Raw genomic sequence first — 15,136 nt, 5'->3', positions numbered from 1 at the left:
TCACTGTTGCATCCGGGAGCCTGGAACAGGACATGGTACACACGACAGGTGCTCGATAGACCCTTCCTGCATTAAAAAAGTTGAAAGATCTGCTCCCTGCTTCCAGTGTTTCTCCTCTCTCCTAGCAGACACCTCTACTCTTCCTCTTTAGGAAAGCAGAGTGGCCCACTCAGCTCAGGACTTCTAGGGACGTTATCCACCTAGCTTTTCCCTTTTCTAACTCATGGAGACGTTGGTGGTGATAGAGATCTCTAATCTTCTAGAGCACAGGCTTCCAGTCAGTGTTTTCTGGGTGGATTGATGCACCCAGATGTTGCCATATGTCAGCTGGCTCCTCGATGGCAGTGTGTCGTGCAGGAGGGGCAACACTGTACCCCACATTGAGAGGATCCAGGACTCAGGTCCCTTTCCCAACCCTCCTCATCAAAGCCACCCTTTAGTTGCTGGTCTTCTTGTTCCCTGAGGTCCTGGGGTGTTAGGATTAAGGTTCAGTAAGTGAACCTTCCCAGAGGAAGTTCAAGGAACAAGTGAGAGGCTACACCATTCTGCTGAATGGGCTCCAGGCTGGACCTTCCAGTGTGATAAGGACAGTTTTGGATGCCACAGGCTAATTTTTCAGCAACTCAGGGACCAGGACAAATGGTCCCCTCAGAGGCCTCTGAAGAGCTTCTCCAAGACCCAGGATGAAATCAGCCCCACCTCCCCAACTCCACCAACCAAAACTCCAAAATGTTGGAGCGGTTGAGCAGCACATCACCTGCCCAGGAAAGGGCCCTAGGGAGGCACAGAAGTATATAGGTTTCTTCCCTGCAAACCTGGACCTGCTGGCCAGGGACAGTTATAAGGATGGAAATACTCTGCAGCCTAGTGTCCAGCCCCAAAGCTGGTCGTCATCCCTGGTGTTCCCTTTTCCATTGCCTACCACAGCCAGGTCACCAGAGAATCTATTTACTCAGCTGTAAAATCATCTCAAGTCTTTCCACTGTCTCTACTACCAAAATTCTACTTTGAACCGCCACCGACTCTTACCTGGATTCTCTTGTGGCCTAACTGGCTTCCCTGCCTCCACTCTTGCTGGCTCTGCCATCTCCTCTCTTCAGAGTGACTGGAGTGACCCTTTAAAATCCTCTCTCAACTTATCATTCTGTTGGTGAAACCTTCCAGTGGTTTCTCTCAAGCTTGGAATAAAATTCAAACTCCTCACCGTACAAAACGGCTCCTGCTCTCCTCTCTGACCTTCGTTCATACCATTCTCCCAGGTATGCACCGCCTGGCAGTGTAGCATCCCTGCCTCCTTTCATTTCCTCAGATATGCTCATGACTACCAGGGCCTTTGTACTTACAGATTCTCCTGCTGGACCGCCCTTCCCCATGACCTGCACACGGCTGGCTCCATTTCATCAGTTAAGTGTCTACCCAGATATGTCCTTGACCATGTATGTAGAAAGCTTACCCACCCAGTCACTCTCCATGCTCTCACTTGCTCTGTTTTTCTTAGGACTTAACACTCTCTACAGTTCCCTCGTTTTCTGGTTTCCTTGCTTTTTGTCTGTCCCTCAAATCAGAACTCATGAGGGCAGGCACTGTGTCTCCTAGGGAAGTTGCTGTACTTTCAGCACCTGGAACAGCATCTGTTACAGCGCAGACCTGCCATAGATGTGTTGAATGAGTGAACACATGAGTGAAGGTAAATGCAGGTTGCAGTATCTCCTGTTTCAGTTTCAGAAAAAGCTGTGATCTCGGTTTGGTGGTGGACTTGCCACCCCCACCCCACCCCCCCTTTTCAGATTAAGATACCAAAGCCCAGAGAAGCAAGTGATTGCTCAAGGCCAGCAGTGAGCTGGCGGGGGCCAGATCCTTCCTACTATAGCATGTTCCACACATTATGATGAGTAGGACTTACACTCCTTTACAAAATATTTTGTGATAAAATTTCTGAAAAATAAACACTAGTCATACTCAGTGATCTTTCCTTTTTTTAAATAAGATCTTTAAGAGCATACAGAATCCTGACTGTTCTCTAATTCTCGCACTTGAAGTTTTTGCCCAGGGTGATGGAAGTGACCCTAGTTCGAACTTTTCAGGTGGCAGTTCTGAGTTCTCTATTCCCGCGTCTCCAGAACGTGAGGAAGAATATACAGATGTACATTTTGTGAACCGGATACTCAGGCATTCCCTTGGGAATCGTCTGAAACGTTATCTTTTCCTCTCTTACCTTGGTGTGTGGCTGCCTCTTTTCTTACCTCTTGGAGATGAGAGCTTAGGGTTTTATCTTCTGCTTTGTTTGATCTGCTCCACCCCAATATTTCCAAACCCAAGATCCCTTTAAGGTAATCAAAGATATGTCTCTTTCAATTCTGAAATTTTGATATGATGCTACTGTTTCTACTCTTTGGGGCAAGAGTTATTGTTACCAAGAGGATAATTATCTTCTGATCCTTCCATCAGACAGAAGAGTATGCAGAGTTTTTTCCTTTGCTTGGTCTTTAAGATAACATATACTGTGTCACTCTCCAGTTGTAAAATTGAAGTATCCATTCTGTCACGTACTCAACATTTGTTTATTGTGTCTACGTGCTAGGAACTGCATCAGGCACTAAGCAAACAGTGATGGAGTAAGACAGATGCCACACCCTGCCCTTAAGGAATTTGCAGTCTAGGGGAGCAGACAGGCATGCATGTGTGCACACACACTCATGAAATCAAGGAGATAAATATGAGAAAGTAAAATGTCTATACACATTATGATGAAAACAAGGGCTCTCCTTTAGAAAGAGTTGTCAGGGAAGCCTCTTTAAGGAGAGAATATTTTAACTGAGCGCTGAGTTTAGGAAGGAACCAGCCAGGCAGCCTGGGAGGAAAAGTGCCCCTGTATGAGGAGCCGGTATGTGCAGAGGTTCTTGGAATGCACTGTGGCGCCCCCTGCACCTGGCATGCGTCCACACACCTGCACACAGTACTCCTGCCCACACACACGGAAAGAAATGTAGCTGCTCACAAGTCCTCCAGGGCCACGGTTCTATCAGATCAGGGCATAGCTCTTCTCTTCCGGAGGCCTGCTTGTCATCTGGCCTCAACCTTGCCCAGGGCGGGTGGAAGGGTTCTTCAGGGCCTCACCTGCCTCCTACTCTCACCCTCTCCTCCTCCAGGATTGTCATGTTGAGCCTGGAGTTTGATTACATGTGCCAATATGACTATGTTGAGGTCCGCGACGGGGACAGCAGCGACAGCCAGATCATCAAGCGTTTCTGTGGCAACGAGCGGCCAGCTCCCATCCGAAGCACGGGCTCTTCACTCCACATCCTCTTCCACTCAGATGGCTCGAAGAACTTCGACGGCTTCCATGCCATCTTTGAGGAGATCACAGGTAAAGGCCAGAGAGAGAAAGGTCGAATTTTACTTTAAAGTTTATTTTTTGGCCACGCCCTGTGGCATGTGGAATCTTAGTTCCCTGACCAGGGATTGAATCCATGCCCGCTGCAATGGAAGCATGGATTCTTAACCACTGGACCTCCAGAGAATATCCCAAATATCACTTTTTATGGCTGCGCTCTAGATAAACATTCCTTTCTGTGTTTCCCTCTCCTTCCTGCCCAGCCTTGTTAAAACCCCACCCTCTGGGTTCTCAGAAACGACCTGCACGTTGAGAAGGTGGAGAGAAATGGCAAGGGGTGTTTCAGAAACGCTCACCAGAACCAGAACTAGGAATTCTTACTTTGTAAAGCTGCTGTGGCACAGATAGATCAGGTCACTTGTCTGTGGTTGCACAGCTCTGGAGATGGAACTCGGTGATCTGTGCAGTTTGGCTCTGGAGCTCCTATTAGGGCCTCTCATGGTTAAGAGAGTTAGCTTTGGTCCCTGGCAAATTAAACCATATGGCTTAGACAAGTTCTACTGTTCTGGGCCTGGGTTTCCTAATCAGTGAATAAGGGCATAACCCTAGATCCTGCTCAGTTAAGGAGTCTCTGGGAGACAGAACAAATGAAGAGTGTCTGGTGCAGAGGAAGCCCTCAGTAGCCGCCCTGCCCCAGGCATGCCCTGAGCCTCCTTTGTCATCTTTCAAATAATTGTTCAAAGTCTGACACTACCCGGGAAATGCCACTCACTTTATGAGGAGCTCTGCATCTGACTTCACCTCCTGTCTTGTCATATGAGGAAGTAGCATTTGGCCAAAATGAACAATGGGCTCAGTGCTAAGGAATCACCCCAGATCTTTTCTACTCCTTGGAGATGGGATTGCATCAGGTTTTACAAGATAAACTCCAGCTTGAAGTATTTATTTTTTGAAACAAATAACTGAATTTAAGAAATTGCAATGGCCTTTTGACCATTCAAGCTCCCTTATGGAAGGTCTGATATGGATGTCTCAGGAAGGGAGGTGGGCGGAGGTGGAATCAGCCTTTCTTTAGCCTTGCCCGTTCAGCAAGACCAGCAGACACCCCACCCTCTCCACCTCGTCCCCCTGAGAACGTTCCTGCCCGAGCCTCCAGCAGTTGCTCCTATGAGCTGTGATCTGGCTCCCTCCCAGGACCTGTCTCCTACGCAGACTTGCAGGGCCTGGGAGCTCCAGAGGCTTTTGCTGCTATGCTGTGGTCAGCCTGCGGCTCAGTCCCTGCCCCTCGGTGCCACACTGCCAGTCGAGGCTGAGATCTGTCTGGCGGTGTTCATGGCAGTCAGAAGTTGCGGGCAGAGGCGGCTCACCAGCTTGTGACCCTGTGACTGAGGGAACGGTCAGGAGGGTCTCTTCCTCAGTCTCCCCTGGAGAACTCTGGTCTGTGTGGTCTTCCTGTTCCTCAGGCACCTGGTGTGACCCACCTGTACTCTTTATTCCCTGCCTAAAGCCACCTTCCCACCCCTGCACGTCATGTCCCATCCCCAGAGGCCCTGTCAGATTTCTCCTGCCCTGTTAAGCCTTTTTCCCTTGTTCCAATGAGCTGTGGCTTTGCCCTTTTCTGAATGTCTTCTAGAACTTTCTCTTTTCTGACACTCACTGAATCACGCTTCAGGTTGTAGTCACTGCCGACTCTCCTTCACAAAGCTTTGTCCTGATTAGCAGGCTCTCTCTTCGTCTTTGTCTCTTGCCAGCGCCTTCCACAGAGCCAGCGCTCGACTCAGGCTTGCTGCCCTCGGCCCAGCCATGTATTTCTACACCAGGGTAAATGAAGGTGGGGTTAGTGGGGAACAAGCAGACTAGTGTTTCCCAAAGTGTTCTCTGTAGAAAAATGGTCCCCAGGACTCTCTGTGAAATGCAGTCTCTCAGATCAAATAAGGCCTGTGAAAGGTAGAATGTTATGTGCATTCTTAGAAATTCACAATGCACATTAGAACGTGGAGCACGCTGAGAAGATCTGCAGCGCGGAAACCTGGTGGATTATCATTTAACCCCAGTAGCATTTCCCCACCGTATCTGAGACCATTAACTCTCAACATCTCAAGGGACTACAGTTCACAGAAGGCATGTTTGGAAATTCTTGAGTACCCTTCACCAGTGTCATGAAGTTGGCTTCGGTTCCTTTCCCCCAGTACCCCGGATGCTGAGCTTCCTTGAAAAAAAGAGATGTGTTACCCAAGCCTGCTCTCTTCCCACGGGAGCCCCTATGGGAGGGGTGAAGCTTGCTTCTGCTTTAATTATGTGGTGCCCTTGTGTGTATGGTCCTAGACTAGAGGTGTCTGGAGCAGACTTCTGGGGCCTTGGAAAACATCAAATAACATCAGCAACATTTGATTAGTGAGTAGCTGTTTTAGGCAGTCTTGAAACAGTGGTGACATGATTTCAATAAAAGGAGTTTAAAAATGGCAAGAAGACTTTAAAAGACAAGTGAGAGGCTGTGGTCAGGACACCAGGCTTGAATGAAGGGGCTCACCGCACAGGGGCGCTGAGAGCAATTGCCTTCTCTCTTACAGCATGTTCCTCGTCCCCTTGTTTCCACGACGGCACTTGCCTCCTTGACAGCACCGGATCTTACAAGTGTGCCTGCCTGGCGGGCTACACCGGGAAGCACTGTGAAAATCGTGAGTTTGCCTGCAGAGTGGGAGTGAAGGTGTCATGTGGGGCTGGCATGGAGAGGGTCTGGGGAGCTTGCTGGGGGTGTTGTTCCCTGGTGTCTACATGGTCTGTCCAAGATGACGGGTAACATGGACTCTCCCATTGAGTGAACCTCAAGAGGGCTGGGCTCTCTTTGAGTCAGAATGTTTGGAACCACCCCAGTTTGCCCTCACCTGCGGCAAATACCACTTAGAAAGATCTTATCTTAGAAAGATACACCTTCAGTGGCCTTATATAGTATCCAGAGCCCAAACACGCTGAGAAAGGGTCAACAGTAGAAAGCTACCATCATACACGCTCCTGAGGCCCAGAGTCTGAACTCCCTTTCCATCCCATGGTCTGAATTTTGGAGTCATGCTCCAGGGCACCATTCATTGTGTTTCTGTGCAGTCTGAAGCCCTGCACTGAGGATGGTAAAGATGTAGGATAACTATGAGCTCTAGATTCCCAGGGACAGTCCTAGTTTAGGCACTTTGTCTATGTCTAGTTATTAATAGCATACTGTTTCATACGCGAGTGTCCTGAGTGGATGACAAAGTACGATGATCATCTTATGATGATCTGACCAGGTTACATGAGTCACAGACAAAGCAACATTTTATTGAGAGACGACTATGCACTGAGGTCTGTGGGAATGCACAAGAAAGCATGTCCTGCTGTTCTCTGAAGGACCTTATCCTGACTTGTGAGCTCAGCTCTGTGCTTCTCTGGTAATTCTTGAGCAGGTCTGAGAGGTGATGGGGCTGCAAGGGTGGTATAGGCCAGAGGAGTCACAGAGGAAAGAAGTCCGCCAGCCGTGGCAGTCCACATATTATTCTCTGGGATCATTCCCTTTCTGCCCTTGCCACTTGAGTTCCCACCACCTCCTGCCTGAGCCATATCCTGGCTGTCCCATCGGGTCACCCACACTTTCCAGTTCTTGCAGACAGACATCAAACAAATGACTTACTCCAAAGCACGTAGGAGTTTCTCATTCATGTTTTTGAAGGGCAGAACATGACTCTTGTGTGCTATTAGACTCAAGCTTTTGCCAGAGGAGAGAAACTAGAACATGTATCTGATACAGCAAATCTTTATCTGATAATGGCATCTGATATGGCATTGCCCTTGGGAAGGGTACACACAGGCCAGTGCATATGGCAGCACTGGGCAGCACCCAGCCCAGTGGTGCGGTGCCCAGGACTGTGCCATTGGCAGAGAGGAACTTAAACGCTATGACCAAAAATCAGCTATCAAGGGTCTTTGGTGATCAAGAGCCCTTCTATGTATGATAAGTGATCCTAATGGAAGTTTGAGACCTAAAACTGGTATCCCACGCTGGAGCTGTCACATGGGTGAAATGAGCAGAACAGGAGGAGTCAACATTTGGGGAAAAGCAAAGGAGGGCAGCTAATGACCTAGGGAGGGTTCCCCCAAAGCAGATCCTGACATGGGAACGTGTGTACAAATGACGTGTCAAGGACACGTCCCCCAGGAGAAGCTGGTAAGGGAGTGGGGAGGCTGGACCGGAAGGGAAGGAAGCCAAGCAAAGGCACAATTTCGGGCAAAATCCCAGCCTGAGTGTTAACAGGCTGTGGAATCTGGAATGGAAAGTACATCTCAGAGTGTGTCCTGGCTTTAACACAAGACAGCTGGGCTTTCACATCCCAAGTGCGATTGGCAATTGGCTAAGGTCTGCCTTGGGCAAGTGGGACATGCTTAACGTTCTGTGCATGTGCCAGGGTGGTTCCAGTAACACTCGAGCAGTGGAGGCATTGGCTGGTGCAGGCCATTGGAAGGATACAGAGCAGATTGGGTGGGGGAGGGGAGGGAAGCGGCATCCCAGGACAGGGCCCCAGCAGCCTCTGCTGTCACTTCTAACTGGCATGCTCAGGTTACTTTGGGGTCATCCTATATATGAGACCTGGTTTGACAACATTCTATAAAGTTCATGCATTTTTCAGTTAATTTTGTGAATTTCCCTTGCAAACAACGCAGACTGAAGCCAGTATCGGTAGTGTGTCCTTGAGTGTACATTTCATTCTACTTAAAACACCTGTTGCTTTGGGTGTCTCAGCTGACCTAAGTGTGATTATGCCGGATTCTTAGAAAAGTATGTTCTGCTTTGTGGTTCTTGTCTCGTTCAAGTTCTCTGTGAGGCGTACAAGGCGGAGAAGTGTTGCTTTCCCTTTGTTTCAGGAATTTGTAGATGGAGTGATTGTGGAGTCTTGATAATGACTGATCATGAGCGCTACCCTTTAGATGCAGAGGGGTACAAAAAAAGGAAGCCCTAAATTCTTTACCATAACTTTACCATACTAAACTAACTGTACCATATTAGGGCTTTGATTAACAAAGGCAAAATTGGAGAAAAGTTAAACATTACCAATTAGTCAAAATACCTGTAAGAAGCTGAGTTAAATTGGAGAAGGAGAGTGGAGGAGAGGGAAGGAAATTGGTCTGAAAGTTTTGACTAAAATATTTATGAGTAGCTTTTGAGTGAAAAATGGACTTATAGGCATTATTACTTTATCCAGAAAAAAAACCCAGAACAAAACAAATAAATATGATGAAAAAGAATGTAAACTATGTCATTATGAACTGATTCATAACTTGATTCATGAACTATCTCAAATTGCTTTTGGTCTCAAGTCACTTTTGCTTTCAAAACACCAGCGTAAATGGACAAGAGAATTCTTTCTAGCTACTTTTCAAAATGTTGTTCAAAAACCATAATTCTCTTAGTACCCTGTTGTTGAGACTGGGGAAAGATATTGTTTGTGGATATCTGATAAGCCATTTGCTGTGGTGGTGGTAGTTTAATCCCTAAGTCATGTCTGACTCCTGCGACACCATGGACTGTAACCCACCAGGCTTCTCTGTCCGTGGGAGTTCCCAGGCAAGAATACTGGAGTGGGTAGCCACTTCCTTCTCCAGGGCCTCTTCCTGACTTAGGGATCAAACCCACGTCTTCTGCAGTGCACTGATTTTTTTTTTTTTTTTTCCAATGAGCCACTAGGAAAGCCTTGGGGGACCAAATGTTTGATTATTTTCCATAAGATTTAGGTCTGTTTTTCTGTCTTAGGATATTCACCATGAATTCCAACTAACTCAATAAGGGAATCATCACAATGGTCTATTAACAGTTTACCTTGTAATTTCTGAACAAACTTTAACCGTTTATCCAGAAAAACCAAAACAAACAAACAAACAAACCTTTATCATAGATATATCAAAAAGCTGAAAATACTTCCCTGGAAGAAATTCTTTCAAAATTAATAAGAAACTGAAGCATTCTAGGATATTCTAAATCCTAAAATGCCCAAATTGGACTAGGCATATGTTTTTTAAAAATGACTTTTAAAGCAGCAAAACAAATGTTAATGAAAATTCCATCTTTTGTTTATGTAGCACCAAATCTGATGAGGGGAAATCATTTCATGGATGATGCTTTAATGTGCTGCTCTCCGAAAGGTTTTGTGGGAAGGTAGATGATCCTTTAAGCAAATGAAGGATTTTAAGTACAGGGCTCAGGACACTAAATTGGTCAAATTCAAGACCAGAGGCCAGAATTCCACACTTCCCACCCTGTTTACAAGTTCTCAGACACCATTCTCACCACCTGGCTTGGTGAGACTGCAGATTGATTAGCTCTGGTCTCATTATCAAGTCCTCTCAGAGGACTTTCCTTCCCAGGTAAGACCCACCTGTCTCTCTTTTCTAGAAAGTCCCAATTAGCTGTCTCTTGATATGAGTTATTCTCTTTATTTTCCTTGTGTGTGTTTATGTCTGTGAGTGGGAATAGAATTGAAATAGATTTTCTGCTTAATTACAGAAAAAATATAGACTTGTAAAAATAATCAAACAGTACAGAGGTGTATAAAATAAAAAGAACATTATTTTTTCTGACCAATCCTGGTTCCCACGGTTAGCAACTTGATGAGGATCCTTCTAAACTTTTTTCTAAGGTGTGCAAACCTAGGTTGTCTATGTGTCATTACTTTAAACCAGTGGTTCTCATCTGGGGGTGATTTTGCCCCCTGCTCCTGCCCCAGGGGACTTTTGGAAACTGGAAACGTTTTTGGCTGTTGTAACAACAGGAGGGGAGGGTGCCACTGGCATTTGGTGGGTAGAGGCCAGGGATGCTGCAAAACCCCCCAAGATACACAGGACAGCCCCACAACAAAGAGCTGTCTGGCCCACAGGTCAGTAGTGCCAAGACTGAGAAACCTGGTTTCAAGCAAAAGTGAATTTAAAGCATACGTACAATTTTTCAACTTTTTGCCTTCAGTGTTCATATCATAGACATTTTCCCAGGTCAGTCCATGTTGGTCTGTTGGAGGATTCCATTATATGAATGTCTATCCAATCATATAATCATTCCATCGCTTAAGATGGACTCAATGTCATTTTTAATATTCTTACTATTATGAAAAAGGCTGAGATGAATAGCCTCACATGTTTCTTTGTTCACATGCAAAGGTATTTTGTAAAATAAATTCCTAGATGTTGAATTGTTAGTCCAAAGGTTACCTGTATTTAACCTTTGGAGAGCTGTTGCCAAAGTGGTCACCAAAAAAGTCACTTTACCTGCTTACAAGACAAGCCATTATACACACCGGTCCTCAAAATAAGAGTTAGAACGTGCGTGTCACAACTTGGTCTATCCTTGTCAAGTTGAAAATGGATTTATTGTCAAAGGAATTCTTTGAGTCTGAGGGGAGATGTTTTGTTCAGATTTTGTGGGGTAGTAAATAAACAACCTGGAGAAGAAAATGGCAACCCACTCCAGTATTCTTGCCTGGGAAATCCCATGAACAGAGGAGCCTGGCAGGCTACAGTCCATGGGGTCACAAAAGACTTGGACGTGACCTAACGACTAAACAAGCAAGCAAGATGAACAAGAAGATACAATCAACACAGGTTTTCCCGTTGGGTTAGTGAGAGGGTGCAAGGGCCCTGAGGGCAGTCTTCACTGATTGCAACCCCACCTTCTCCTCAAGTTGTTTTCCAGGGAAGAAGCACCTTCTCCTGCTCCCAGATGACCTCCTCTGAGAACAAAAACAGGGGAGTGGGCCCTCCTGAGCTCTGGGGCCAAGCTAACCTCCTGCCAGCACCCTCTGCAACCCCAGCCTCCCTGGGCCACCATGTAAGAAACTGGGCCCCCATTTTTTTTCCTCTGAAGTTTCCTGTTTCTTTGTGTGGAACAGAAGGACAAAGTAAGTTCTTGAGTAAATGGTCGGAATCTTGTTTTGAAAAAGTAGAGAGTGAGGGGTTCACTGCCCGCTCCACTTTCCATGTTGCCTTTGTTCCTCTGGCCCAGTTGACGGTGCCGAGGTCTCCCTGCTGCATCCTAATGAAGGGCGATGAAACGGGCTAAATCTTGGGGCACAATGCTCACCCTGCGGGCTCAGACGCGCCTTTGAACAACACAAATCGGCTTCCACCAATTAAAGACAAATGGTGTCTCTGGATTCGTTGGGGTTCTGGGGCATCAGAAGGTTTCCCACTAGCCTGTCCCAAGGACTGGGAAGAAAAGAGCCCAGGATAAGAGGCATACTTTATACTTCAGCTTCAAAGGGCCAACCCGTGTTTCTCATCAAAATAAGTGACTGGGAACTTTGGGGTTTTCCAGGAGACCTTAATAGTGATGAATGTCCTGAGACCCTTGTGGGTCACAGTCCCCTCTCCCATCACAGGTAAATAATGGGCTGCAGGCTTGCTGGAATTAATGTGTATTTGTTCTAAGATCTCTTAGGGGAGACATTGTAAAAATGGAATTTTGAACTGGCTTCTTTAGAGTTCTAAAGGTCTGTTTCATCTTTAACATGTAGAAGACAGGTGAGAATACCTTTGTCCACACTGAGATGACACAACCTAGGGTGGAGAGCTTGGACTCTGGTCAGAAAGACTTTGGTTTGGTTCTAAATCTGCAATTTACCAGCCTGGTAAGTCTTGAGCAAGTAATTTACCTCCTAGGAGTCTCAGTCTCCCCACTTATAAATTCCAGGAAAATCTTATCAAGTTCTTCTTAGGGGTGATAGCAGGGAGGGAATAAGATGATCCATTTAAGATACTTGTATATTGATACAGATAGTGATAGAATTACACTGAATTTAATAGAAACAGTTATTCTTATTACTACTTCTGGGCCCATGTAGCCATTTAAAAGTTTGGCAGAAAGCAAGGATGTTCTAGCTAAGGGGTTAGGGCATCAGCACTCGTTTCTACAAACTAGATGATCATGACAAACCTTTCTCAGACTCTCAAGGTTTAAGAAAATTCTCCCAAGAGTTTCTGAGTTTCCTCTATGAACTGTTCCTCCTGAATCATTGCCAGATGCTAAGGACTGCTGCCATTACACCAGCATCCAGGCAAGAAAGATTGGGTTTTAAAAGACAGGTAGATACTGCCAATGCCTTTGTCATAAAGAAACCCTGGATCCCAGGGGTAGACATGCACAGTGGCATGATGGATGGGGAGTCTCTGTAGCCAGAACAGCCAGAATAGGGGGCTGTTGGAGATGATACATGAAGTAATAGCAGGGGGGACTGGATAGGGAAACTCCGGGGCAGGTTGCTCCAAGCATCATGTTACTTGGTCAGCCTCCTTATTCCTCATGGTTCTTTTTTAATGTTCACTCATTAACATGAGGTGGACTCTATGTCAGTCCCCTGTGGTTATACAGGAGACCAAGTCTCCAGAGCATCCCTTGCATATTAAATTAGAGGAACAGGGCAGAAAAGAGAATTCACAGTCTGGCTGGAGAGGACATTAGGGGTATAAGGATAACTTCATAAAAAAACAGTTCCTGGCGGTCCGCTGTTTTTACCCACCAACACTCAGTAGTAACCCAGAGCCTTCAGAGACAGAAGGAGTCCTGGGAGGATGCTTAGCTAGTAGTCTGCTTCCCTCTTACACCTCCTACACCGGAGCCTCCCATCCGCTGTCTCTCCGTAACACGGAGATGAATCTCTGCCCCTTTCTTAGCGTGTTTGAAGGGATGCTGTCTCATTGGATTTAGATCTGGAAAGCCAATGTGGTCACTGAACACAGTGGAAGCTGCCCTCTCATAACTATCTAATATTTGCTTGTTTTTATAATTCAGGGGGAAATTTTCCTTATCATTTGAATCATTTTTTGTTGGGTAACTCTGAGTCTACATAGACCAAATAACATGTTAGCCTTAACTCTGCTGGGCTCCATGAATCTGTGGCCTTTTAATCAAGGCATAGCCTCTTCTCACTCAGAGTAAGATGATTAGGATTGGTATACATGGAGTGCATTTTGCTGGTCAGCAGTTGTTTTAGTGATGGATGGCATTCTAGCCAAATAGTAAGAGGACAGATCAAGCCTCATAAACAGCTCTTCAGCCTGACTGACTCCGAGAACTTGGGAGGGAGTGCCCAGCAGTGTGGGATGGGCCAGGTCCACCACTGTTTTACTAAGACTTTGCTTCCGCTTGCCTGCTCCTTGTGGGGACCCTCTTGGCTTTTGCTCTGGCAGACAAGGTCCCTGAGGCAGGACGTCATGCAGGGGTAGGATTTATTTTGGTTTTGGGTTAAGAAGTAACTCAGAGCTGGGATGGACTCTTTGCCCATGGAGGGAAGTGGTGGGAAGATAAGAAGAACAGAAGAACTTGAGAGCAAAGCCGAATTACCTGCTGATGGAAGCAAACTCACCTGCTATCGCAGACCCCGAGGCCGACTCCAGCAGTGTTCTCATTTGCCTTGGAAACTCCTGCCTTGTGGGGCATTTACCACCTGTCCCTCACCCTGCTTCAGAAGGTGAAAGCTTCTTTTCTGCAAAACACAAGGCATGTTTATTGGTATCCAAGTATTAAAAACTACAATGGTAGTTATTCTCTGCATTCCCAATATAGACCAGACTCTGTGCTCTATGTGACACTGTCTCATTTAATTATCACAACATGCCCCTGGGGGAGGTACTGTGATCCTCCCCACTTGGCAGATTCATCCAGCCAGACATTTTTGAGTGTCTGTTAGGCACCAGGCACTGGTAAGGGTAAGGCAGGGCCCTTTAGTATATTTTCCTGCTTCATTTGGCAGAACTGTACACCAGTTCCAATCGTAGCCTTTTTCTGGCACACAGGAGAGTGGTCATGCCATGCATTTCCCAGATACTACTACTTCTAGAAAGATGTTTGGTAATAATGCTGATGGTGAGGATGAGAGTTACTAAGTGGGCAGGATCCCAGGACTCAAATGTCCTCTGAAGCTCAGGACTCCTCTGCAAGGTCATCCTCTTCATCCCCAAGGCTAAACAGAATTTCCTTGTTTGGGCTATTTTCGCTGTGAGCACACTTTACATTTGAAAAGCTGTCGAGGAATGCCACTGGGGGACATTTTGGTAGTGTTATTACGTACCGTCCAGCCCCATCCCCTGGAGCTGACTCAGAAACATTCTGAGATTTGTGGGAGCCTCCCAGTGGTCATGTATGGATGTGAGAGTTGGACTGTGAAGAAAGCTGAGCCCTGAAGAATCGATGCTTTTGAACTGTGGTGTTGGAGAAGACTCTTGAGAGTCCCTTGGACTGCAAGGAGATCCAACCAGTCCATTCTAAAGGAGATCAGTCCTGGGTGTTCATTGGAAGGACTGATGCTAAAGCTGAAACTCCAATACTTTGGCCACCTCATGCCAAGAGCTGACTCATTGGAAAAGACTCTGATGCTGGGAGGGATTGGGGGCAGGAGGAGAAGGGGACGACAGAGGATGAGATGGCTGGGATGGCATCACTGACTCAATGGACGTGAGTCTGAGTGAACTCTGGGAGTTGGTAATGGATAGGGAGGCCTGGCGTGCTGCAATTCATGGGGTCGCAAAGAGTCGGATCCGACTGAGCGACTGGACTGAACTGAACTGAAGAAGACTTACTGAGCACATCCACCAGGTAGAAGACGACTACGTTTCTATAGTTACATAAGTTACCCATCGACTCTAGCAAATGAGGATGTTGATTTTGAACAAAAGCAAAGTAATCAGGACTTTCTGAGGATTTTTTGAAGCAGACCCGTCTCCTAGGCACAGGGAGTTTCAGCTGTCTAATGAAATAGGCCATCTAAACACCAGAAAAGGGGTGTCCGAAAGACA

General features: G+C 46.4%; 1 protein-coding gene across 2 annotated transcripts in view; it reads left to right on the top strand.

Annotated features, from left to right (window-relative positions):
* The window catches only part of PAMR1 (peptidase domain containing associated with muscle regeneration 1), an 80,369-nt gene that overhangs the window by 45,741 nt on the left and 19,492 nt on the right, over positions 1–15,136 (top strand). The window contains exons 5-6 of one of the 2 annotated variants that reach the window (XM_068988789.1): positions 3,150–3,367; positions 5,905–6,012. In XM_068988789.1, the coding sequence (XP_068844890.1) occupies positions 3,150–3,367; positions 5,905–6,012 (326 nt within the window). The remainder of the gene's footprint in view (positions 1–3,149; positions 3,368–5,904; positions 6,013–15,136) is intronic. The other variant, XM_068988790.1, reaches the window with a different exon arrangement.

The sequence above is a fragment of the Capricornis sumatraensis genome, chromosome 16 (genome assembly GCF_032405125.1).
Source record: "Capricornis sumatraensis isolate serow.1 chromosome 16, serow.2, whole genome shotgun sequence".
Classification (NCBI taxonomy): Eukaryota; Metazoa; Chordata; class Mammalia; order Artiodactyla; family Bovidae; genus Capricornis; species Capricornis sumatraensis.
The sequence above is the reverse complement of the archived record's forward strand: the minus strand, read 5'-3'. Positions and strand labels throughout refer to the sequence as shown.